This window comes from Bradysia coprophila, chromosome IV (assembly GCF_014529535.1).
Source record: "Bradysia coprophila strain Holo2 chromosome IV, BU_Bcop_v1, whole genome shotgun sequence".
Taxonomy (NCBI): domain Eukaryota; kingdom Metazoa; phylum Arthropoda; class Insecta; order Diptera; family Sciaridae; genus Bradysia; species Bradysia coprophila.
In genome coordinates this window covers 3,618,225-3,641,729 of record NC_050738.1, presented here as the reverse complement: position 1 = coordinate 3,641,729, position 23,505 = coordinate 3,618,225, and the positions used below count along the sequence as shown (strand labels likewise).

The 23,505-nt window shown below is 37.5% G+C and overlaps 3 protein-coding genes and 1 long non-coding RNA gene across 6 annotated transcripts; 2 read left to right on the top strand and 2 right to left on the bottom strand.

The window, feature by feature from the left end:
* Nucleotides 1-6,530: 6,530 nt before the first annotated feature.
* On the bottom strand, nucleotides 6,531-9,003 carry LOC119085820 (protein MCM10 homolog). Its single transcript, XM_037196316.1, has 3 exons — nucleotides 8,167-9,003; nucleotides 7,628-8,107; nucleotides 6,531-7,563 (listed from the first exon to the last, which is right to left on the bottom strand). The coding sequence occupies exons 1-3, from the start codon at nucleotides 8,891-8,893 to the stop codon at nucleotides 6,650-6,652; spliced, it is 2,121 nt and encodes a 706-aa protein (XP_037052211.1). The 5' UTR covers nucleotides 8,894-9,003; the 3' UTR covers nucleotides 6,531-6,649.
* Nucleotides 9,004-10,868: 1,865 nt separating this feature from the next.
* On the top strand, nucleotides 10,869-19,247 carry LOC119085819 (GMP synthase [glutamine-hydrolyzing]). Of its 3 annotated transcripts, XM_037196313.1 has the most exons (14): nucleotides 11,288-11,383; nucleotides 13,026-13,108; nucleotides 14,147-14,263; nucleotides 14,329-14,515; nucleotides 14,580-14,697; nucleotides 14,980-15,136; nucleotides 15,206-15,349; nucleotides 15,417-15,513; nucleotides 15,579-15,948; nucleotides 16,013-16,205; nucleotides 16,272-16,443; nucleotides 16,517-16,746; nucleotides 16,807-16,998; nucleotides 18,718-19,247. In XM_037196313.1, the coding sequence occupies exons 2-14, from the start codon at nucleotides 13,031-13,033 to the stop codon at nucleotides 18,817-18,819; spliced, it is 2,157 nt and encodes a 718-aa protein (XP_037052208.1). In that variant the 5' UTR covers nucleotides 11,288-11,383; nucleotides 13,026-13,030; the 3' UTR covers nucleotides 18,820-19,247. The 3 variants fall into 3 exon arrangements, with proteins under 3 accessions (XP_037052210.1, XP_037052209.1, XP_037052208.1); XM_037196315.1 differs by lacking the exons at nucleotides 11,288-11,383; nucleotides 13,026-13,108 and adding an exon at nucleotides 10,869-11,018; XM_037196314.1 differs by lacking the exons at nucleotides 11,288-11,383; nucleotides 13,026-13,108 and adding an exon at nucleotides 10,869-11,029.
* On the bottom strand, nucleotides 12,832-22,552 carry LOC119085866. The gene is made up of 3 exons (XR_005089354.1): nucleotides 22,478-22,552; nucleotides 20,382-20,386; nucleotides 12,832-12,842 (listed from the first exon to the last, which is right to left on the bottom strand). It is a non-coding gene; the product is annotated as an uncharacterized LOC119085866 (long non-coding RNA).
* LOC119085855 lies at nucleotides 21,240-22,137 on the top strand. Its single transcript, XM_037196365.1, has 2 exons — nucleotides 21,240-21,860; nucleotides 22,014-22,137. The coding sequence occupies exon 1, from the start codon at nucleotides 21,334-21,336 to the stop codon at nucleotides 21,802-21,804; it is 471 nt and encodes a 156-aa protein (XP_037052260.1). The 5' UTR covers nucleotides 21,240-21,333; the 3' UTR covers nucleotides 21,805-21,860; nucleotides 22,014-22,137.
* Nucleotides 22,553-23,505: the final 953 nt, after the last annotated feature.

Here is a 23,505-nt window from a genome sequence, read left to right as displayed (position 1 = left end):
GAACTCTTCGTCTTTATCAACAATGGCTTGATGCAACTTTTGTCTCTCTTCATAAATCTTGCGAATTCCTTGAAGAGAGTCGTCGCTGCAATTGGCGAAAGATTTTGCATAGATTTGATGGAAGTTACAAGGAAACTTGGCGTCATTTTTTAGAAGGATCAACAGATTTTTGTTCTTTCCTTTGGTGTGATCAGAAGCGGTTTCCGAAAACAAATTTTCTGCAAAAACATTGGCTCCAAGACGTAACAAGAGTCTCAACATATTATCGTCACCATTAGCTGCGAAAAATAGAAGGGTCACACCTGTTCTGTATTTGTAGTGAACTGCTCTTGTGGTAAGCGCAGTGTGTTTAATTGATTGACCATCATCAATATGTGGTAGATCCAAAAACGCTCTGAAACATTCAATATTGGAGCAACGAACCAAGTTTTCTAAGATCGCCTTTTCAACATCTTCTGGGCAAGGTATGTCACATGTTCTTAACAGTCTTATCACGATGCAATGTAGAGGTAATGACAGAGATGACACATTTTTTAAATTATAAAATGCTGAAGAGTTAACACGACTTAAGAGTAGTGACTCATGCACCGATTCGAAAAAATCCGTCAGTTGTTCGTTCAATAATTCTTCCTTTACATCACCATTCACTAGATACCTCACAATTTGTTTCGCACCATGACAAACTTCTACTAAAAAATAACTTCCACAGTTCATTAGTGTATCACAAACATCACAAACAAGTCTTTCACATATTGTCTTATCGAAGTGTTCGTCTGAGAATTTTATGCTTACAAAAAATAAATTTTCTGATTCATTCCGTTCTATTAACAACTTTTTAATGCTGTCACCCGTTATACGCATTAACGACTCCTTGTTATCAGCATTGGAAGGGTCAATAATTTCTAGAATGCGAAAATTAGGATCGTTCCCATGTCCCTTTAAAATATTGTTCGCATAATTGGACTCAGCAGCTTGATATCGCCGAATGAACTTTGATTGAATAGTCGTCATATTAACAGCACGTATAACAAAACACTGATCAGTGAGACGAAAATGCAATCAAAAGAGAAAAAAATTTAATTATTTAGTTTGTTCTATCTACACGTTTCCAGCCTTGTTCATGTTCAATTAAACACACACGCACGGTTTATATCTTATCCATTAATTACCGATAAAATACTATCGAGATTACCATACAAAAACAAACTAATTTTGACTCTTAAGTGCGGATGCGCCACGAGCTCGACTATAATCAACGCACTTCAATCGAAAGTGCTTCGAGTGACAGTTGCCAAATAGAGTATCATTTTAATTTTATATGAAGAATGTTTACAGATTTTTTTACGGTGCCAAAATTTGTTCGTTTCAGAACTCTGTTTAGAGTACAACTCATGCTTGAAGTGCGTTGCTAGTGTTGCTAGTGTATATGGATAAGATACACCAAAGCACTAAAATGTAATTTAAGTCAGGGTCTGTGCTAAATAATCGTTGTCGCTTGTATAAGCAACAACTTACAGAACTACCAAAATGTATACAACACCACCATATGTTCATTCATAAAGCTAGTTAAAATAAAAATTGGTGAAATTATATGATTCGCGAATGATGGGCACAGTAATATGTCTATATATCTGTGAGACGTGCCTCTTACACATGAGCAAAGAAAACAATTCGTGAATTTATTTCACACGCACACACCGATAAAATAAAGTCTTTCCACTTTAGCAATCCAATCACGGAAAAGTGTTCGCAGTAATTTGTGTTTCTTCCAACGGGTCGAACCAATTTTCCTATTATATCAGGGTGTATTTGTACAGTGTACATTGTAATATTGTGACGGTTACAATACTGAAAATATTGGAATTTAAACTCTTTGAATAAAAAGTTTATATTACGAAAAATGGTGCAAGAAGTAGATGAATTAAATCATGCATTGGATCTGTACGAAAAGCTAGAGAAACATTATGATGAAGAAGGGAAAATTGATCCTTCAATTTTTGCTGAGCTACGAGATGAAATGGGAAAGTTTGAAGGTAGTGAAGATGATGTAAGTCGAATGGAAAGGGCACGAATTCAATTTCAAGTGAATGAAAGTGATGCTGAAAGTTCAGCATCAGCTCGAGGACAACTTTTCCAAGTGGTTATCAGTGCAGTCAAATCGTTTGTAACAAAACAAAATATTCGATTAGTCACCCGACGTGCCGGTGAAGAAATTTATTCAAACGTTGGTGAACAGTTGATCGAGCAAGCTAAACAGTCGAGTTCATCAGAAGAAACAACTGCTTCAGAACAATCGACACAATCTAATGCACATGGAGAACAAGGCTTGAATGCAGAGAAATTTGTTAAAAATATTTACAATAAATGTAGAAATGAGTAATTTTCTCTGATCAAAATTTGTTTCATTGTTTTTGTATGTTTTTGCCCTATGATTTTTCTTCATATTTGTATAAATTGATGCCGTAAGAGCGGTCGAAATTCAAGCCCTGGAAGAAACCTATACAGCAATCGTAATTGTAATCTGGCGTCAGATTTGACCCATTCTTAATCTGTTACAGACGGCTGTCATCTGTTATCGACAACGACAGTAATAATAAACGACAAGCTCTGACTAAAGAGGTCTTATATAGCAAAAATCATATTCAAAACAAATGAAGTAAAAGAATTCTGAAATGAATCTATAAAAATCTTCGATCAAATGAAGTAATAGATCAGATAGTAAAACTGTTACTATGCTTGCCGTCTGTGACAGGTTAAATGATGAATTTTACTTGTTCGCTTGCTTGTGGAATAGTTATTTGTTCAACGAGGAAAGAAAAGTTTGAAATTGCATTGTTAGGGTTTTGTCTGTGGCCAGAGTGTAGCGAGGGCCACGATTCACCCGCGAAAATGCAATTTCCAACTTTGTCCCCTAGTTAACAACACAACGGATTCGGAAATTTTCAGCGGAGTGGAGATAATGACTATTTTCTCGCCTGAGTTGTGAAAAATATCTGTCTATCTTGGTAAGACTTTCTGTCATTTGTTACGCAATTTGTTTTTAATAGGGGAATTCCGTTCATTTTATTTATACTGAGTATATCGCGTACATTCTGAGTATATCCAGTATAACGAGTATATCTTCGTATATTCCGTATATCGAGTATAAGTCGCATGTGTTTGACAACCGCCTCATTTAGAAAAATGAAATTTTTTACGCGACGGATCTCGATCAAACAAAATGCCAGTGTGTAGCTTGTGATCTCAGGAGTCTGGCAAGGTAATTAGTTTTTCGATCGGACTAATATCGGCTGAGCGATAAGACTATGAAATCATGTGCCAATCACGTACAAAAACAAACATTTTCCAAAGTCTTATCGCTCAGCCGATATTCGTCCGATTGAAAAACTAATTACCTTGCCAGGCTCCTGAGATCACAAGCTACCCACTGGCATGTTGTTTGATCGAAATCCATCGCGTAAAAAATTTAATTTTTCTTCATGTGGCAGTTGTCAAAACACATTCGACTTATACTCGATATACGGAATATACGAAGATATACTTGTTAAACTGGATATACTCAGAATATACGCGATATACTCAGTATAAATAAAATGAACGGAATTCCCCTAACAACTGGTTGTAAAGCCAAACTATTACTCTGGTTTCTTATGTCAAAAAAAACGCGTTCTGCTCGATTCAGAACTCTTTTGTTTCTTGCCGACGGTATACGATTGGGGGCCAGACTTTCTGAAATAATTTTTTTTTCTGGTGTTTTGAATCGGTAAATACCGGTAAAAACCGGTTTGAATGTAAAACTTAAAAGTCAAATATCTCAGTCAAAACTGAATTTTTTTTTATGGTTGGACCAGAATCTGAAAGGTTGACTCAATACCTATAATCCAGGGACTGACCAGGGAAATTGATGTCAAAGTTAGCGGTTTTTCCGGTACACTTTCCAGGGAACCCAGAATAACTCAGTGAACTTTAAATTTAAAAAAAAAAATGTTCTAGCGATTATAGGTATTGAGTCAACCTTTCAGATTCTGGTCCAACCATTAAAAAATATTCAGTTTCGACCGAGATATTTCACTTTTAAGTTTTACACTTAAACCGGTTTTCACCGGTATTTACTGGTTCAAAACACCAAAAAAAACAAGGCATCAGAACAGTCGGAGCGTTTGCTGCGACTTAGCCCCGTACGACCCGTAGTCCTATTTCGTCCGTTACCATAATACGTCCGTAGCCCCTAATAAGCCCGTAACCCATATTCGTCCGTTACCAAAATGCTTCTGTAACCTTATTGCGTACTTGACATTATTGCCCATTTTTGAAAGTGTTCATCTTTAAAATTGCGCATAGCGCAATTACAAAAGCCCGTACGAAGTACTTCTCAAGTAAAACAAAAGTTTACGATGTAATTTTAGGAACCCGTATTTGCAACTTTTTTTATCAACTTTCTTTCGGTATTGAATAATCTGACAAACGAAACAAAAAGTAGCAATATAACTCCTGTAGGTACAGAGATAACCCCAAAAACATAATTGAAACAGCCAATTCCAAATTCCCGACTTTTTCATGAATGCTACTCTCAAAACTCTAAGACTTTGCCGAAGAAACCAATATTCCATCTGTCATATGTCATGAGATAATTTATAGTGAATCACTTAGGGCCGAGTAACGCCCTTTGAGCCCTCCCAGCAAGCCCACGTTGCATCCTACCCAAAAACAATGTTCAGCATTGTTCTACTCGTCAATACCTTTCATTTGATATATCACAAGCAGCTACTGCGTGCGTATTTCTGTAGATATCGTCAAAAGACTGAAAAACACATATAGGGCCCTAGCCCTGCAAGGGCCGGCCCTACCATGCCCATTTTCGAACTTGACCTTACTTTTGTCCATACCAATCAGGGAAAAAAAAATTTTTAAGATCGGACACGTTTTACTCAAGTTATAGGGGTCACGGACGGACGGACGGACGGACATTTTTTTTATTGCGGATTCGTCATCTATGAACATAACCAAATGCTTTGCCCTTACTGTCTGCTTCCAATTCGACGTGTTACAAACGGCATATTAATCTTATAAGCCCCCAGTACTTCGTACGGGGCTAAAAAGTTTGGAAAGTCTGACCCCTAATCATATCCCGTCGTCAAAAATCAAAAAAGTTCTGAATCGAGCAGGATGACATAAGAACCCGGACTATATTGCGTATCGGAGCTTTGAGAGTCACCTTTTCTGATATCAGTACTTTTGTAAGTAAAGGACTCGCGTCAATATTTCTCTTCTAAAAGGTTTTTGTCTGATTGTGTATATGCACATCTATTTTTCAGAAACTATTTTTGTAAATTTTTGGAAATAAAATTTTTGTTTTATGCGCAGTCCTGTGATTTGATTCGTAGAACGCTTGCTTCATAAGCAAGTGGTCCATGGTTCAGATCTTGTTAGCAACTATTGTTAATAAGTTATTGACACCTCCCTCAATCGACGGGCAATTGAACGCAAATGTTAGCTACACACTGTATGTGTCTGATCGACCAGCCAAATAAAAGTTCTAGGCGGTTTTGATCTTGATAAAAATATTTGAAAAAAAAATCGATTTTCCATCAATAAGTTATTGACACCTCCCTCAATCGACGGGCAATTGAACGCAAATGTTAGCTACACACTGTATGTGTCTGATCGACCAGCCAAATAAAAGTTCTATTTTGAGCTATTTGCTATTTGCTCTTGATAAACTTGTGTAGACTTACTTTTGTTGAAGAGTACTCGGTGAATCTTGTTGTGAATTCAGGCTTTGTCGCTTTGCAGTCTCCGTAGCTAACGTTAAATCCGAGACTGTTTCGTTTGTTCCGTTTGCTGGCTCATGAGTATCAGAATCTAGCAACGATGAAGGCACATGAAGAGTTTCTGGATTGTTAAGAAATTACTCCTGGAGGACTTACCAGACACCTCAAACAGCTCTTGGTAGTCCCACTGTTGCGCATTTTGCGACCAAGCTCGGGCTGAAGTGTTTCCACCCAACGTCGCAACTTCAGATATTAGTTAAAACATTCCTTCATTTCTTAAAATTCCAAATTTTCCAATAATGTTTCAATTTGATTTATTGGAGGATGGTGAGTAAAGAAGACCGACTGCAAGTAGCACCCGCCGACGGGAAAACTATTCTCAACGCAAGAATTAGAAGATAATAGGATAATCTGTAGGTTTCCGATTGAAGAGAAAATGGGAAAATTCGGTAAGTGTCCAGCACAATGGGCCCAAACAGACAGTAAAACGGCTATTTCAAAAAAAAAGAGGTTGTTTCGCAGGTGAAGTTGTTTGAGTACCTATGAAGGGGAACTAAAAATTAGAGATGCTAGTTAAGGATACTTGTGGTATTGAGAGTTACAACATCAAAATGACAGATTTAAGAAAATGTTTTCCAATTTTGGTCAAAGTCAAGGCTCATACTAAGTTGCCTATTGTTGGATCACTTTCTCCTTGAAAAACGTACTAATGCTAAGTATTCACAGCTCACTTGCTTCAATCAAAAGTGCAATTGATTAAGGATTTTCTTTATTTTTTTATCATTAACGACTTTGACTTAAAAAAAATTGTGTTGAGTTGCAGCAGCCTCTTTTAAAGTATCTCAAGAAGTAAATTATAAAATTTTTCAAAAACGAACCTACGATTCCGCCACACATAAGTTCAAATTTCCGTTCCCGTGCAAACTTCCCAAAAACATTTCTTCGTCCCCTCTAATCGACAACTGTTCGCCAACTTTTTCAGTTGCACGCTCTTTGATCATACCAGCTCGTTGCCACTTGGACCCTTGACAATTCTTACAGCTCGTTTGCGGCATGCGATGCACTGTAACCGTTCTATTGCCGCAATCGGAACACTGATAGAAGCGTTTCTTGGCGTCAATCACTTTAATTGGATGCCCTTCGTTCTTGCACCGGTCCGCCGATGATAGGGCTGTGTACCTGCATTTCAGACACACAACGGCTTTACAATCAACCTCAAACGTGTTCAGCATTTTCTCCTCCATTGCCTCCTTCTTCACCTGCTTACTGAAATATTTGTCTTCGGCATCCTTGGCATGCTCGTCGATCAGGTCAGAATGTGAGGATTTTGTCTCCATAATCTTTTGTATTCTCTCCCGGCGAAATTTCTCCGCATCTTCGGTAATTTTTTGCCGTTTCACTTCGCCGGGGTCACGACTCAACATTTCCGATTGTACGCGTTTCTTACCTTCGACTGTGCCGCGATATTTGATGAAATTCGGATTCGATTTTTCAATCGGTTTGTTCTTTAAAATTGCCAGTGCTTTTGCCTTGGCCAGTTGAGTTCTCTTATCCGGCGCAGGCAGATCAATTGAAAAGCTGGAGCGGCTTAGCGTTGGTATCGCATTGGTCAACGGTTTCGGTGCTGCAGTGACTGGTTCTTTTTGGGTTTTATTTTCAGTTTGGCTTTCGTGCAAGGCTTCGAGTTGCTTTAATCTTTCCAGGTCCTTACGACGTTGTGAAATGTTGGCCTCGACACCAGCAGCGATTTTTGAAGTTGCTGGTTTGTTGTAGTTCACAGCCATCGACATGCCTATATGAAGAAGAAAAAACATTTTCACTCTGGAAGTGAAGAGGAATCAAAAATTCTCTCTTACCATTTTCAGGGGTACTCAGGCCTGCCAACCGATTACTATCTCTACTTTCCAGTAATTGATTCGACTGACTTTGTTCGGATAGCATTTGTAGGCGACGTTGGTCTTTAGCTATTTGTTTAGGGTTCTTCTTCGCAGGTACCGCCAAAAACGACTGTCCTCCATAGAACACTTCACTTTTGCCCAGCACTTTGTTCCGTAATGCATCCAGTCCCCGGCCACTAGTTGCTGACTGTAATTCTGATCGACCTGACATTTTGCTGTATTCCTGCTTGACGTGATAGACACAATACTCGCAGTCACCCAGGTTCACAATAGCGTGACACATGTCGCCATTCTTCTTGCGACTGCGACATGTACCTAGATCTTTCGATTGACCTAACACCATAAATTTCTGGGCATTGTCCACCGATAGGCACGCCTCATCACCTTTGCCCTGTTTACTGTCGAATACGCCTGGATTCAAAACAGCAACGACCATCCCTGTAAACGAACCGATTTGATTAAGTAATGTAGTTAACAGTCAGTGGATCACGACTCACCCTCAGCTGTCTTCCACAGTTGCTTGTACGCATTTTTGAACAGAAACAACGAAATCGTTTTGATTTCACCGCGCAAATCACTGAGAGTCCATATAACGTACTGTGCTCCCTTCTTGCTAGTGAGAACAGCACTCTTCTTAACGATTGCACCAGCCACTGCCCAGTCTTTCGATAAGTCACCATGGTCCAAATGTTTTCGCAGTGACGACATCGGTACTGCAATTCGGCCAACCATTCGTTCGCCGAGCTGAGTACTGGAAATCAACGGATGAATGATCCTAATGCCAAAAATGGGATCCGTGTACACGCCAACATTATCAGGCTTACTGGCAGCAGTAATTGGTTTTGGATTGTACTTCGGAAAGTGAATTTCCGTCAGAGTGCTCTTTGGTGTTGATTTCCTAATGTTTTGGTCCACTTCCCTCGTTACGATCCGATCGATTTGCTCTTCGTTTTGTTTCTTCAATTTTGATTGAATGTCGCGACCATATTCGTTGTATTTTCGTTCGAGGAAATTTTTCATATCCTCATCGTCCGACGAATCTAATGCACCATTCTCATGAATCACACTTGACTGCACTGTTGGCTTGGAAGTTGTGGATGAGCTGGCATCAAGTGCTGCAGAAAATGCATTGTCGTCGCGTAAATTTGGTAACTGACTTGAATTCTGGTCTTCGGCTTCAGCAACTTCCAGCAAAAATTGATCTAATTCGTCATTCACCTCCATTATGGTTGTCAGTCGACAAATTTTTATATTTTGATTTCTATGGACTTGTGAATGACAAACGGACAAAAATAAAAACTTTATGTCAAAAATCTATTCTCCCGCCAAGAACAAATTCTTCATTGTAAATCTTCCTCATTGTGACATTCTAACGATTCCCAACAAAGTTATTATCGCTATTGTGATGATGTTACAGGGAATCCCAGCAGAAATTTCATGACAACTGAGTCGAGGAGGTTTTTCTTAAAATTCAAATCCAAAATCCAAATTGTAGTTTTTAGTGCAGTAAATTGTTAAGAGTCCGAAGTTACGCTACGAGTGTATTAGCTAAACATTTGATTTAATTACTTCATTTGCTAAGGTAAATTAAAATTTCGGGTATACTCTTATAACTTCGTAAAAAACATCGTGTTTTGGTCGTTCTGGTTCGAGGTGTTCGAGGTTTGTCATTTTAATTTATTTCAGTAAATAAATTGATTCAATCAAATATGCGGCTAACGCAACTCCTACCTCCGTATTAATAATATAGTCTGTTCCAAGGTTATTTCAGCTGTCAAACCAAACATAACCAAAAATCTATGGGTGGGTCAGATCTTTTGACTGACTGATTTTCTCAATTAACTTTTGCGATTGTTACAAAAATATCATAAAACTGTGCATCGATTCTCATGTCATTGACAGTTGCGAGTATAAAATCCTATAAGAACTGTCGAGTTACGAAAGGTTCGCAAAAGCTCTCAAATGTTCTTTGGATGCTCTTGTTCATTTTCGGCTTGCCAGAAATCATTTTTACAGCAGAAGCAAATCCATGTCTATATTTCACTGACGTCCCCTGTAATTCTTTTGTTGTTAGTTGTGTTGGTGGAGCAAAAATAGAATCATTTCGGTATAGTGTTGTCATAAAAGTATTTAATTTAATTTTGTTACTAAAGTCCAATCAACCGTCATCATCAACAGTAAGGCATGTGCATATTACGGGAAATTTCTCTACTGTAAGTTAAAACTTCGTATACTGACACAAAAATTGTAGGCGCGTATCGCGTGTATTCGGTTTACCTTACAGATGAACAATAGAAATACATTGTCCTCTCTGCACTTGCCTTATAGATATTTGAACAGCAGGTGGCGAAAGTAAAAAAAAAACGGCAAACTCTTGTGAAGGTTGAAGCTCGCGGCTACACTGGACACACTTCTCATAAATTGGGATGAAACAGTCATGTCATATGCATAGGAATGGTCGGTTCGGTGTATGATTCCGATATTTTAAAGTTAGATCTCGCATTACAGTAATGTGGCACAATTGGCAATAAAAGTACAAACCAGGTGTGGTCTGTCCACACAAACCGGAGGAAATAGCGATTTCATATAAAGGGGTAGGGTAATCTCGCACACCACACAAATTCATGGTGTGCGAGATTCACCTCTAAGTGGTGAATCTCGCACAGTCATGACTTTTCGTTACATGTCGTAAAAGGACGCATACTATGATCGCGTGTGCGAGATTCCCCGACACCCATATAAACGAACTCACCTTTCAATGATTTTCATTGAAACGTGTGGTTGTTTATATGAAATCGCTATTCCCTCCGCTCCACACAAATTTTGACATTAGACCATATCTATCTATAGAGTATACCGAGTATACTAACATTGAGAATTGCATATCATTGAGTCATAAGTTGACCAAAATTTATGATAAGGAAAATAGAAGAATTGAGTGAATTGGTCAATCTAATTGATCGAATCGTGAATTAGGGAATTTTGAGAATTTAATTCCCTTAAAATAGACCATGTAAAAGAGTAGGTCCGTTAAACTCATTAGCTTTAGAAAACAATTAACTTTTGCGAGAAAAGTTCACTTCACTCCGAGCTCATCGCTTCCTCTGCTGTCATGTCGGTAACAGAAGCATACCCAACTTAATTGCTGGGAATTCTACGTCTGTCGCGCCGACACCAGCGACATTTCTTTTTTCACATTTTGCCGACGTAATATGATTGTGTATGTGTTTCAACAAAAATTTGGTGTTAAGTTGCTCATGCAAAAAATCATTGAATTCTTGTATAATTTACCACTTTTCTGATGATAAAATTGTACCAATAATTGTAAACAAAGATTGCGCATAATAAGGTAATAACAAGGTAATGAATTCCATCTGTTTTGTCATCTACAAAATCGGTTCTATTTCATTGAAGAAATGTGACGATTATTTGCGACAAGCTACACGATTGATAATTTCGGAAAGAAGAAATTTTTGATTTTTTTTTCTGTTCGCACACTACAAATGCAGATCCATATTTTTCCGGAATAAAAAAATTGTGTCAAACAAGTGCATCATCGTCTGTTTATACATTTTTGATCATTTCTTTACTGCTCGCGTGCAAAGTGTCCTGGTGATAAATTTCCTTTCTTTTCAATTGAACCGAAAATTCAGTTCATCGATTTCTATACGTGTGCTGTTCTTGAGATTTTCATACCGGTGTCGCTGGTTGAGTGTATGTTCTATATCGTCCGAGTTTTACGCACAAATTATTAATGTGACACCACCTTCTTTTTCTTTAAAGTTCCTTTCTCTAATATTTATCGACGGCATTATTGGGTCGGTGGAGTGGACCAAATAAAATTTGTGACCATTACGACTGGGAAATCGTTAAATCGGTTGCGAAACACTCACAATCCATTGTTCGTCTAAGTGCAATTTAATAAATTTTGAATTTGTTATTGAAAATTACGCTGCAAATTTCCGAACAAAGCCAAAATAAAATCACAATTGAAACGTTGCCAAACATCAGTTTTGAGTGATGGAATCAGTTTCCATTGTGTGAATTTTATTGCAACAACTCAGTTTTGTCGAGAATTCATCGGAATTCTGTCTATCAAAATTTGATCTAATTTTTGCACATTCAAATTAACTTGTCAAGTGTTATGGGTTCGCGAGTAGCGACGAGGATCAGTTCGTGTTCAGTCTAAAGAAATTTTTACCTTCTATCCAACAAGAACTACACTGTAGTCCGTGTGCTAAAAGTTTCTGCTTTAATAGGGTCAAAAACTAGTACAGAATAGTTGTCACATGATGTGAAATATGACCAGAATGAGAGCAATTCAAATTTATCACCATTGCAAAGCAATTCTAATAAAACTGATACAGACCATTAAAAATGAATCGTACCTTTGTTGCAGCAGCTATCTCGTGACACACAGTCAGTGTGTATTTGTTTATCACATGGAAATCCTCAAAATTAGTGACCTAAACTTTTCCATCATTGAAAACAGACCCGCAATGAGCATTCGATGCCCGCAGGGATTTTTTATGTTTTGTACGAACGAAGGGCTTTCTATAAATGTTCGTCATTGAACGTTTTCGAAGTGTCTTTGCGTAGCCAGTCCGACCCTGACTGGAAGTCTAGTGTGATACACGGTTAATGGTTTGTGTAGATTTCGTTGTCAATTGTGCTCCTTATATTCACTTAGCGTTTTGTTCAGGTTGGACTTAATGTGAAAAGTCTGTACAACAACCTTAAAGATCAGCTGCACGGTCTTCGTAGTTAGTTGTTAATAGATGGACTAGTTTTCTTGATCATTGTGTGGTCGGGCTAATGTTAGGCTAAGGTTGAAGTAGAATTTGGCTCAGTTTCAGTGATTGAACTGTGAGAGCCGATGAACACAATAAGTTTAGTTCTTCTCGAGTTCTTCTAGTCACTCGTACCGCTTGCTCGACCGACTTAAACCGATTCATTTTAGTCTGAACGGAATACTAAATGTGATTCAGTTGTTATGGTGTCGAATTTTCCATTACACCCAAGGCGAATTCGATAACTTTTTTTTTCTAGTTATTTTGCAATTTATCTTTTATGCTTTTAATCTTATCAAAATATGAATGATGATAATTAGGAACGTGAAACTTTTGAATTATTTTCGGCGATTTCCATTTTACACATATCATAGAAAATCGGGCTTCCATTGACGATCATTGAAGAAATTTTTTTTTTTTGTATTTGTTCACATCTAGAGTCTAAAGTGATTAAAACCCGTCCATTCGACAACGGTCCAGATGAATTTTTAAAATTTTCGTTTTTCCATTTTATTTTATCGATTTGATAATTGCAATGTAACAAACTAATCCAAAGATGGTTTTAGCTAAAATGTTACAGTTTCTAAAAACCTGTGTATTCGTTGAAGATAGAAACACAAACACAAACACACAAAGTAAAAGCGATGAGGTTTGTACGATGGATTAAAATATTTTTTTTTCTCAATTTTTAATTTTCTTTCATTTTTTTATGTTCTGTTGCTTTCAAGCTTTTTTCGCTCATTTGTGGTACGAATTGTTGCACTTTTAGTTTCTCATTTGTGTCGTGATTGTGTCTCATCATGCTAAAAATAAATTTATGTCAAAGCACTGCCTGCGGTTGGGATCATCTCTCCTTTTTCAAGAGATTTAATTGTACTGCCTCCAGATGTAGTAATGAACTTCTAAAACTGGTCGAACGTCGAAAGGGAATTGCGAGAATCGTTGACCCAGTTTGACAAATCTCGCAATCCCTTGGCTAATTGTTTAACTAATACTCCTAATGATACAATTGCAACAGTTGATGGGACTAAGACCCATAGACGAAAATAGTGACCAATTTCTGACTAAAGCGTTTGGTTGTGTTCACCATGTCTTTCCTCAGTTCTGGTCATTACTTCATCTTTTCCATCCCAGTGATGAAGCGCACCACCGACAAAGAGAAAGTTTACGATACATTTCGAGGTGTAAAATTACCGGCGATTTGCTTATTTGAAAACTTATAGTTCTCCAAGGGGTGATGTGCGTGGGTTTATTCCATTAAAAAAAAAATTCTGTTCGCGAGATTCGTAGAGTGAAACACACAGATCGGCTTTTCCACCCTTCACAAACACCGTAATATTGATAGTTTGTTCCCTTTCAATCCATTTTTAAAAAATGAACTACACCAGCAACGCCCTGATCTCATTTTCCGTTAAGATGAACCTCTTTTCACTGTTGACTAATGTTCGGTATGTTTGTACTGCAACAATTGATTTACTATCAATCCATTCAGATAACAAATATACTTTCAACTTGCGGTATTATCTTTGCCATCCATTATCCTTCACAATCTCGTCAAACACACATCAACACACCACTCCACACATACACTCGTTCATACAGCCATTTCGCTTTTGCTACACTCAAACGAGAACACGTTTCTGTTGATTTCGCTCTGCGCTATTATTTCAACGTTTTACACTTCCAGGACAATACCGAACCGGCAATGAATACCCAACCACTGCAAATGAATTCGTCATCGAGCGAAAATGGCTGTTTACGCGATAAGGTTCTGATTCTGGACGCTGGTTCACAGTACGGAAAGGTAAAATGGGCAAGATTTAGGCGAGTGTTGATCTGGTGTTCCAATAAATGTTTAAAATCTTCCAGGTCATAGATAGAAGAGTGCGGGAATTACAAATTGTGTCGGACATTTTGCCGCTAAATACTCCGGCAATGTCAATTAAAGAGGCTGGATACAAAGGCATCATCATATCTGGTGGACCGAATTCCGTTTATGCAGAAGATGCGCCGGTATATGATCCAGATCTATTCAAAATTGGCATACCAATTCTAGGTGCGTATTAGAGCCACCGGAACGGAACAATCCGATTGACTCACATTTTTCGAACTGACTTTAGGCATATGCTACGGTATGCAGATGATAAACAAAGAATTCGGCGGCACCATACAGAGACATGAAGCCCGAGAAGACGGTCAGCATGAGATTCAGATAGAAACGTCGTGTCCACTGTTCAAGTGAGTATGGCTTTGGAGCTCTTTTCGCTCGCCTGTTTACGTTTCGAATAAACAACGGAGGTGAAGAAGGAGGATCATTGATAAGCCTAAATGAACTCTGATACAAACCTCCCAGAACAATTAATTGGACATTGCGAAATGTCGATTTTGATGCTTGGAACAACCTTTTATGTTCAAGTGATTATTATAAGGCTACACCATGCATTACACTCACTTACCTGTAGCACAGTTTTTCAGCTCCATGAAGCATCGAACTCTAAATAAAATCGAATTCCATTTCAGAAACCTAACGAGCAATCAAACTGTGCTCCTTACACATGGCGACAGTGTCAATAGTCTCGGTGAACAATTGGAAGTCATGGGTTTCACGCCCAATCAAATTGTTGCAGCGTTATCGTGTGAACAATTGAAAATTTACGGAGTTCAATTTCATCCCGAGGTAAGCTTCGAGGCATGTGATTGAAGTGCTTGATCGGACTGATACATTTGTTGGTTTTCCTTCTTGTAGGTCGATCTCACGCCCAATGGCAAACAAATGCTCTCTAATTTCTTGATCGACATTTGCGGAACAACGCCCAACTATACGCTGAGCAGTCGGAAGGAGGAGTGCATAAATTACATCAAAGAGCAAGTCGGACAGAGCAAAGTTCTGGTAAGTGCGCGATGATTTTTTCGATCGACAAGCATCAGCTTCATTGAACCCCATTCGTTGTTTCCAGTTGCTCGCAAGTGGAGGTGTCGATTCAACGGTCTGTGCAGCTTTATTGCGGGTGGCTCTCGATCCCAAGCAAATCATTGTGGTGCACATCGATAACGGTTCGACGATTTTCAATTTTTTTTCATTTCTTTTCGTTGCCTAAACGGAACCCATCCATTTGCAGGATTTATGCGAAAAAACGAAAGTGAAATGGTGGAGAAATCACTGCGTGACATCGACCTCGATCCGATCCTGCGAAAATGTTTTTACAATTTTTTCAAAGGAACCACCACCGTTAAGATGCCCGGTTCGTTGTACAACAGTGAAACGCAAATGTTATGCTTTACCGTCAATCCGGAGGAGAAGCGGAAAATTATCGGCGACACATTTGTGAAGGTCACGAACGAATTAATCAAAGAGTTGAAACTGAATCCGGACGACGTTTACCTGGCCCAAGGTACACTGCGACCGGATCTAATTGAATCGGCCTCGAAAACCGTCAGTTCGAATGCGGACACAATCAAAACACATCACAATGATACGGAAATGGTCAGGTAGGCGCCACATTCGCATTTATAGCTCGAAGCCAAACTGACCCCATTTCATTTCGAAATTTAGAAAATTGCGAGACGCTGGCAGAGTGGTGGAGCCACTTAAAGATTTCCACAAAGATGAAGTGCGCAAATTGGGCTACGATTTAAAATTACCAGAAGCTTTAATTCAGAGACATCCGTTCCCTGGGCCAGGATTAGCTATACGAATCTTATGTGCCGAAGAGCCGTACATCGAGAAAGATTATTCGGAAACGCAAGTAAGGCCACAAAGCCGCTAGAAGACAAAACGGAAACGGGAAATTAATCCATCTGCCCATCCACAGGTTATAGTACGTGTCATTGTAGACTATAATAACAAATTACAAAAGAACCATGCGCTGTTGAATCGTGTATCGGGTAACACATCATCCGAAGAGCAGACAGAACTGTGCCGAATTTCGAGTAGTATGAAAATCAATGCCACCGTTTTACCAATTAGAAGTGTTGGCGTCCAAGGTACTTGACCGTTTTGACCATTGTCCCTCTCAGGAAATTTAAAAAAAATTTCTCCCTTTCTCTCTCCGTACAGGCGATGGACGAACATACAGTTACGTTGTCGGATTGTCCAGCAATGAGAATCCGAACTGGAATGATCTTATGTTCTTGGCACGACTGATACCTAGGATTTTGCATAATGTAAATAGAGTTTGCTACATCTTTGGCGGACATGTTCAACACCAAATCACTGATATTACTTATACGAGAATTAGTCGATACACATTAGCGCAGTTAAGACAAGCAGATGCCTTTGCCAATGAGGTAAATCGATTTTGTTTTTGGTTAGTTCGGACCACAATTCAAACATTTGCGTTGTTGTAGGCTTTGGTGACGTATGGATGCTATTCACATATATCTCAAATGCCGGTAGTATTAATACCCGTACACTTTGATCGTGATCCAGCATTAAAGATTCCGTCGTGTTCACGATCCGTCGTCATTCGACCATTCCTAACAAATGATTTTATGACTGGTGTACCTATTGTTCCAGGATCTGAACAGTTACCATTGGTGGTAAGTCAATTGAATGCATTTTTTGTTTGTTTCTAATTCAACTTTATATTGGAAGGAACTGCCAGCGGTTAGATCTACTCGTTTGTCTCGGGTTGTACTGTAAATTAAGTTAGCGGTGTACGGATAGTTTAGTCTTCTCTTTCAAGTGAGATACTTCATCCGCAATGGACTATGGACGTCCGCAATAGGTTGACAATTATGTTCCTAAATCGCCGTACTTGTAACCTTAGCTACACATGACGACGCGAGGCAGACCTAGTTCAGATTCTTTTTTTGTTCTCCTGTCAAATGTGACAGTATAACGGAAGAAAAATTTAAATTAGGTCTCTATGGCGTCGCTATGTACCTGCAGTAGTAAGCAAAGCATTTGATAAAGCTTCCAAAGAGTGGACACGATAACGGGTTCTAAGTAGTCTCAATGGAGTGCAAACTCTTTGTACGCGTAAATCTTTATATATTTTCATGATGTTGCTACTTCGTAGGGTTTAGCTGCAGAAAAAGTGTCACCTCGAGAAATAAGTACAAAAAAAGTTTTTCAAGCTCTGCCAATAGATAACAGCTTCGTCTGGGTTATTTATGACACCGAGTGTGCTTAATACACAATGCACATCGTGTGCATTTATCATCGAGCTTCATGCAACTTTTTTCTCAAAAGGGCAACAGATTTCCGTCACTGACTCGAGAAAAAGAAGTTTGTTTTAGAAAGTAATGGTGGCAAGAAGTACTTAGTACTTCAGATCTCCCTGTAGTCACTGGTCACTGCAAGAAATAATTGAAACGAAAAAGTGGTCGAAAGTTTTGACTGGACTGGATATTCGGGTACTATAACTTCAAAAAACCTCTTTCATTTGCGCACGCATTTTTTGCCCATTTTATTCTCCATTCAAGACTGAACTGACTTTAGGTTGTAAAAATCAACGATAATTAAGCGAAGCGTGTGAAGAGCACTCAATAATATGTTCAGCTTTCTTCCGGGACTGTACAGGTGACTTCCATTCGATAGTCAGTGCACCGAGCCTAATCTAACGTACGTTCCAATTTCGACTATACTCAACAATTGAGTTGCCATTTAATTTTGTGTTTTGTCCGGATCTACAAAAACGTTACATTTGAGTGATATCGCAAAAATTGAACCAATTTGAAAACAATGATTTGGCAATCCGGGAGAGCTGTAGCTCGTTTGAATCGTCTTTCAATTCTAAGAAATTCCCAATTTCGGAATCAACACGTGAAAAGTGATAGCATGTCAAAGGGTGGTGAAAACAGTTTTCTTGTGATAGCTCGCGATAGACATGTTACTAAAAGTTGAAATTTGGTAGGAATATAGTATAGGCAAAGATAAAGAGTACAATCATTGGTAAGGGTCGCCATCCGTTCTGGACTTATGACCAGTGCCTATATTCGCGAAAATATTTTCACGAATTTCGAAAGTTTCGAAGTTTTTTGTAAAAATTTTAAAAAATCGCGAAAATTTTAGAAAATTCGTGAAAATATTTTCGCGAATGTAGGCACTACTTATGACTTAAAATATGGTCAATGTTTGGGCAGTTCTGCAAACAGGTTACAAACAGAAACAAATCAACGATCCTTTATCCGCCCTGAGATTGATTTAATCCGCTAGGGCTCTTTCGTTGTAACTTTACTTGATTTTCAGCAAATATTTAAAAATGCAACTGATTGTAATGGTTAAAATTCTTACAAATCACTATCATTTTGCAGGCTCTGGATAAAATGGTCCGTGATATCTCAACAATTAATGGCATTTCGAAAGTGCTATACGATCTTACATCCAAACCACCGGGAACAACTGAATGGGAATAAAATTTTAAGTAAAAAAATCAATTTAAATTTAACAAAGAGAGAAGAGAAGAGAAACAAAGGAAAACAAAAGAAAAAAAACTTTGTAAATATACAAATCGAAATCAAATTCCATGCTAAAAAACACAAACGAAACTACGAAGTCCCATTACGAAAATTGCTTCGAAACAATTCAATACCAAAAACCAACATGGAAAATGGTAAAAAATATTCAATTTTCACGACAGAAGAAAGGTGTGTTTGCGCGGGGGAGTGATGTAGAGCATTACAGAAATGGGTTTAACAATATTTATGTATAATGCAGTTTAAGGTGAAAACAGCAGCGGAAATGTAGCTTTTAAACCAAAATTTTGAGATTTTCTTTTCGACCGCTGAATTTATTTATTATCCCAATAGAACATTTCATTGATAAAAGTAACGAAAAATTAAAATTAAAAAAAAAACTTTTCCTACGAACAAGAATTATGTGCCTACGAAAATAAGCGATTCAAATTTTTAAACAAAGAAAGAAAAAGGTTTTTCTCTCTAAATTTTATTTTTTGTTTTCTTTGGCATGGATTGATTAGATCGTATAGTAACAACAAAATGAAAATAACAATTTCCAGTAACACGAAAAAAAAATTAAATTAAAACAAAAAGTCAATACCTTACCTATATATTCCCCCCCAGTTTAATTCTTATGAAGAATGGCGCGTTGTTGTTTTTTAATTTTTTGTGTATATTTTTGCATTGAAACTCACAAGAAAAAATACAAAACAAAAACAAAACAAAAATTTTATGATGAAAAAATTGTGCGTGAAGTGTTCCGTATATATGAAAGTTATTTCAAATTACAGAAAAGAAGAAAATAAATAATTTAACCTGAATAATGGTGTTTTGTTCAGCGTTTTTTTTACCAGAGAGATGCGGGAAAACATTAAAAGTATCCCCTTCAAAGACCTTTAAACACTCAAATTGTGACAACAACAACTTTCACGTCGTTTACTGTTTTCCTGACGACTGGATTCTGTTCCACGAATCCAATTTTCAAATACTATAGGTTTTCCGATCGTCAATACCTTCCATTTGACATTTTTGCTTGCTTTCTCGCCAATAGCTACTGATCGACCAACCCGATTTATCTGAACATAAATTTTCTTTTTCACTAGTTTTTCAAGCATATCTCTGGAAGCTTTTGATCAAAAATCGTGTGCGATATGTCAAATGAAAGGTATTGACGAGACGAATCAGTATATTTAAATCAGAAAAATTGGGTTGGTCGATCAATAGCTATTGAAGAGAAAGCAAGCAAAACAGCGTGTTTTGCTGTGTTTGTCACGTGCGTGCATCTCCGGAAGTTTTCGCTCAAAAATGGTGGCCGATATGTCAAATGACGTATTAGAAAATCAGAAAATCTATTTCAATATTGGGTTCGTCGGAACAGTAGTCAGGAAAACAGCGGATTTCCTCTTTTTCAGCAATTTTCTTACATAAATCCTCAAATGGAATAATTGTTGTAATTAGTTGACGATGTGAAAGTTGTTGTTGTCACAATTTGAGTATTCAAAGGTCTTTGAAAGTGATACTTTTCCTGTTTTCCCGCATCTCTGAAACTTTCCATCCATTTCAATGATAATTTTCAGATTTTGGTAAAGATTCCCTCAATACCCTCTCTAGCAAACAATCATGGAATCATACACGGTTGACTAATTTCTAATTTTACACGTAAAATACAACGTATACGTTGCAGTTTTACCACGAAAGGGTGTAGAATTTTGACAACTAGAGTTGTAGGCGATCACTGATCGGCGATCAGACTCATACAACACACACTTCAGTTTAGTCCTCTGGTGAATCAATATCTTGTTTAATCATATGCCAATTTTCTACATCCTTTGATTTTGGTGGAAACTTCGTTTACTATTAGTATAAGTATGATCTAGTGATTCCAGCGAGGATTCCAGTCTCACCCACATAATCCTAATGGTAATTTACGCATTTGATACATAATTCAGTAATCACTCAATCTTCTTGGAGACTCTGTGACTTTAAGATGTGATCGGGGGTGTTCTCGGCTTACCATTGGTGCCTTCATAATTTTTTTTTTGTTCTGTGTCCACAACCAACAGTACCCAACAGTAACAAAATTTTTACGTTATTTCGCAAAGCGCGCGTTGCCTTACCATGCCCTCCCAAAAGAAGTTGTTTCGAATAGGCAAAAGAAGTCATTTGTGAAGACAAATCACATATGCAAAAAATGTCAACTAAATTTGGTTCAGGAACACTGTGGGGTTTAGTCAAAGGAACATACTTACATATAAGTAGATCAATAAATTTTGCTATATGAGACCAGAGCTACGAGCCTGTCGCTTATTTTTCTCTTCGTTGTCGATAACTGCTGAATATCAATTTTACAAAGGTATACAAACGAAATGAACTAAGTAGCCTGGAGGGTTAAGTGAACGCCAAAGTCTTTTATAATTGTCGCAAATTCCACAGAACGCGCCAGATCAATATTTACAAAATTAGTAACTTAAAATGGATAGTAGAGCTAAAGACTTCAACAAATATTTGGCAAACGTTAAAATTTTGGATAAATTAACTGGATGTTTCGCTAGATTATTTATGTTCACTGATTTTGATCGACCCGATCACGGAATATGGTTCTTGCAAAACTGCATGGATTCCGATATGGATCAGGATTTTATTGTTAATTATGACAAACTTTTGAATGAATTGGCTGCAAACAATAAGATCATAATGAATGATGAAAAAGCGAAGGCAAAGGCGAAACTGGAAGAGGATAGAAAAGCGGCTAAGGCGAAGAAAGATGAAGAGTTGGCAAAGGCGAAGGCGAAGAAAGAAGAAGAGAATAAGAAGCAAAAATCAGTTGTAACCACTCCAACACAAGGTCAAAACCCAACACAAGGTCAAAACCCAACACAAGGTCAGAACCCAACACAAGGTCAAAACCCAGCACAAGGTCAAAACCCAACACAGGTCATATGAAGCCATTATAAAGTCACAATATATCACAAACATGACCAGGGGGCCAATCTAGAAACGTAAGTGATATTAGTGTACAAGAAAAAACTGTCAAGACTTTTATTGTCCTACTTATTGAATTTTTACACATTATGTTAGGACATACTAAGTCTGGACAGAGTTTTATTTTTATATTATACTGACAACCGTTTCAACTCATCGATTCCTTACAGAAAATTGCGGACAAAAATATAAAACTTGTCGAAAAAAAAATTTAATTGAAAATTATACATTGGATTCGATAGATGGATTATTGGAAATGTTTTTGACGTCTTGCAAGTAGAAAAGCATGTAAAACCTAAATGCGATGTATTTGAAGATAATGAAGGTAAATTTCGTACGCTAGCAGGGAGGTGCAGGAAAACAGGAAAAGTGGAAAATTACAGTTTTGCTTGCTTAACTCCCTAAATTTCTTAAAAATTAAATATTTTGTTTCGTCTCGTTTCATTCGAAATCGCACACGATTTTTTAGCAAAAACATTCAGAGATATGCTTGAAAAACTATGCTTTCGCTCAAAAATGGTGTGCGATATGTCAAATGAAACGTAAGGAAACGAGTCAGAACGTTTCAGTTTCAGTAAGACCTGGTTGGTTTTCTGAATGTGTTCATTGAATTAAAACAATCGGATTTATACACACAACAGTAGCTATTCGCGAGAAAGCAAGCAAAACTAGATATTTTCCTATTTTCCCGCACCTCCCTCAGCTAGAGTTTTTAAAGAAAAAACTGTCTGGAATGAATATATGCGATTTTGCTTTTGGATCCAAATTTTGTACAATTTTAGGAAAGACCATACACTTACCCCTTGTATGCTAAGTATCGGTGAAATTGATTCCCGAAAATTGTCGAAATTCTTTAAATTACCGAATTACTTGAAATTCAAAAAAATTAAAATTCCTGAAAATAGACACTGCTCCTTTTCCACCTACAATACCGGTGAATTACCATCGCTCTGTTGAATCATTTCAATGGTTTTATTAGAGTTGAATGAAAACTGATGACTAAACGAATAATTCTCACATTTATTTCGATTAAAATATAGAAGTTGTCTTAGTCGAAATTGTTTTACAAACAAGTTCTTGTTACACAATACGTGATTTACAAAATTATTTGCATCATTGATTCTCTATATCGATTAAAATGAGTTTCTTCTTACATTCACATTGTAACCGATACGGGAGTGATCTCCAGCTTACAATTTTCCACAGAATATACAAATTTCCTTTGGTCTTTTCGTTTTACTTAATTTCTTGATCAGTTACGTAATACACAACAACTATTTTCATTATAATAAGAAACATCAAGGAATTATAAATCTTTTTTTTTTTGGTCAGTGGGTCTTCTTACTCCTATAAATAAATCATTTTCTCGTTATAAATTTAATTAAATAAAAATCACATTTTTGTTCTTTGGATTCATGTGTGAAATGGGATGCATCGATTTGAAACACATCCTAACGTGAATCAAGAATTATGCAACAAAACATATTCAGGCAGACATCACATTGGCTAATTTACTAATTTTCCTCGTCAAGCTATATTCAAATTAGTCATCACGGTTGGTTACATCTGACTATGAGACATCTTGCATTAAAAAGTTACAAAAAATTACTGATAACGGAATGCTTTAAGAGCCCAGAAAAGGTGCAGGACATGAGAAATAAT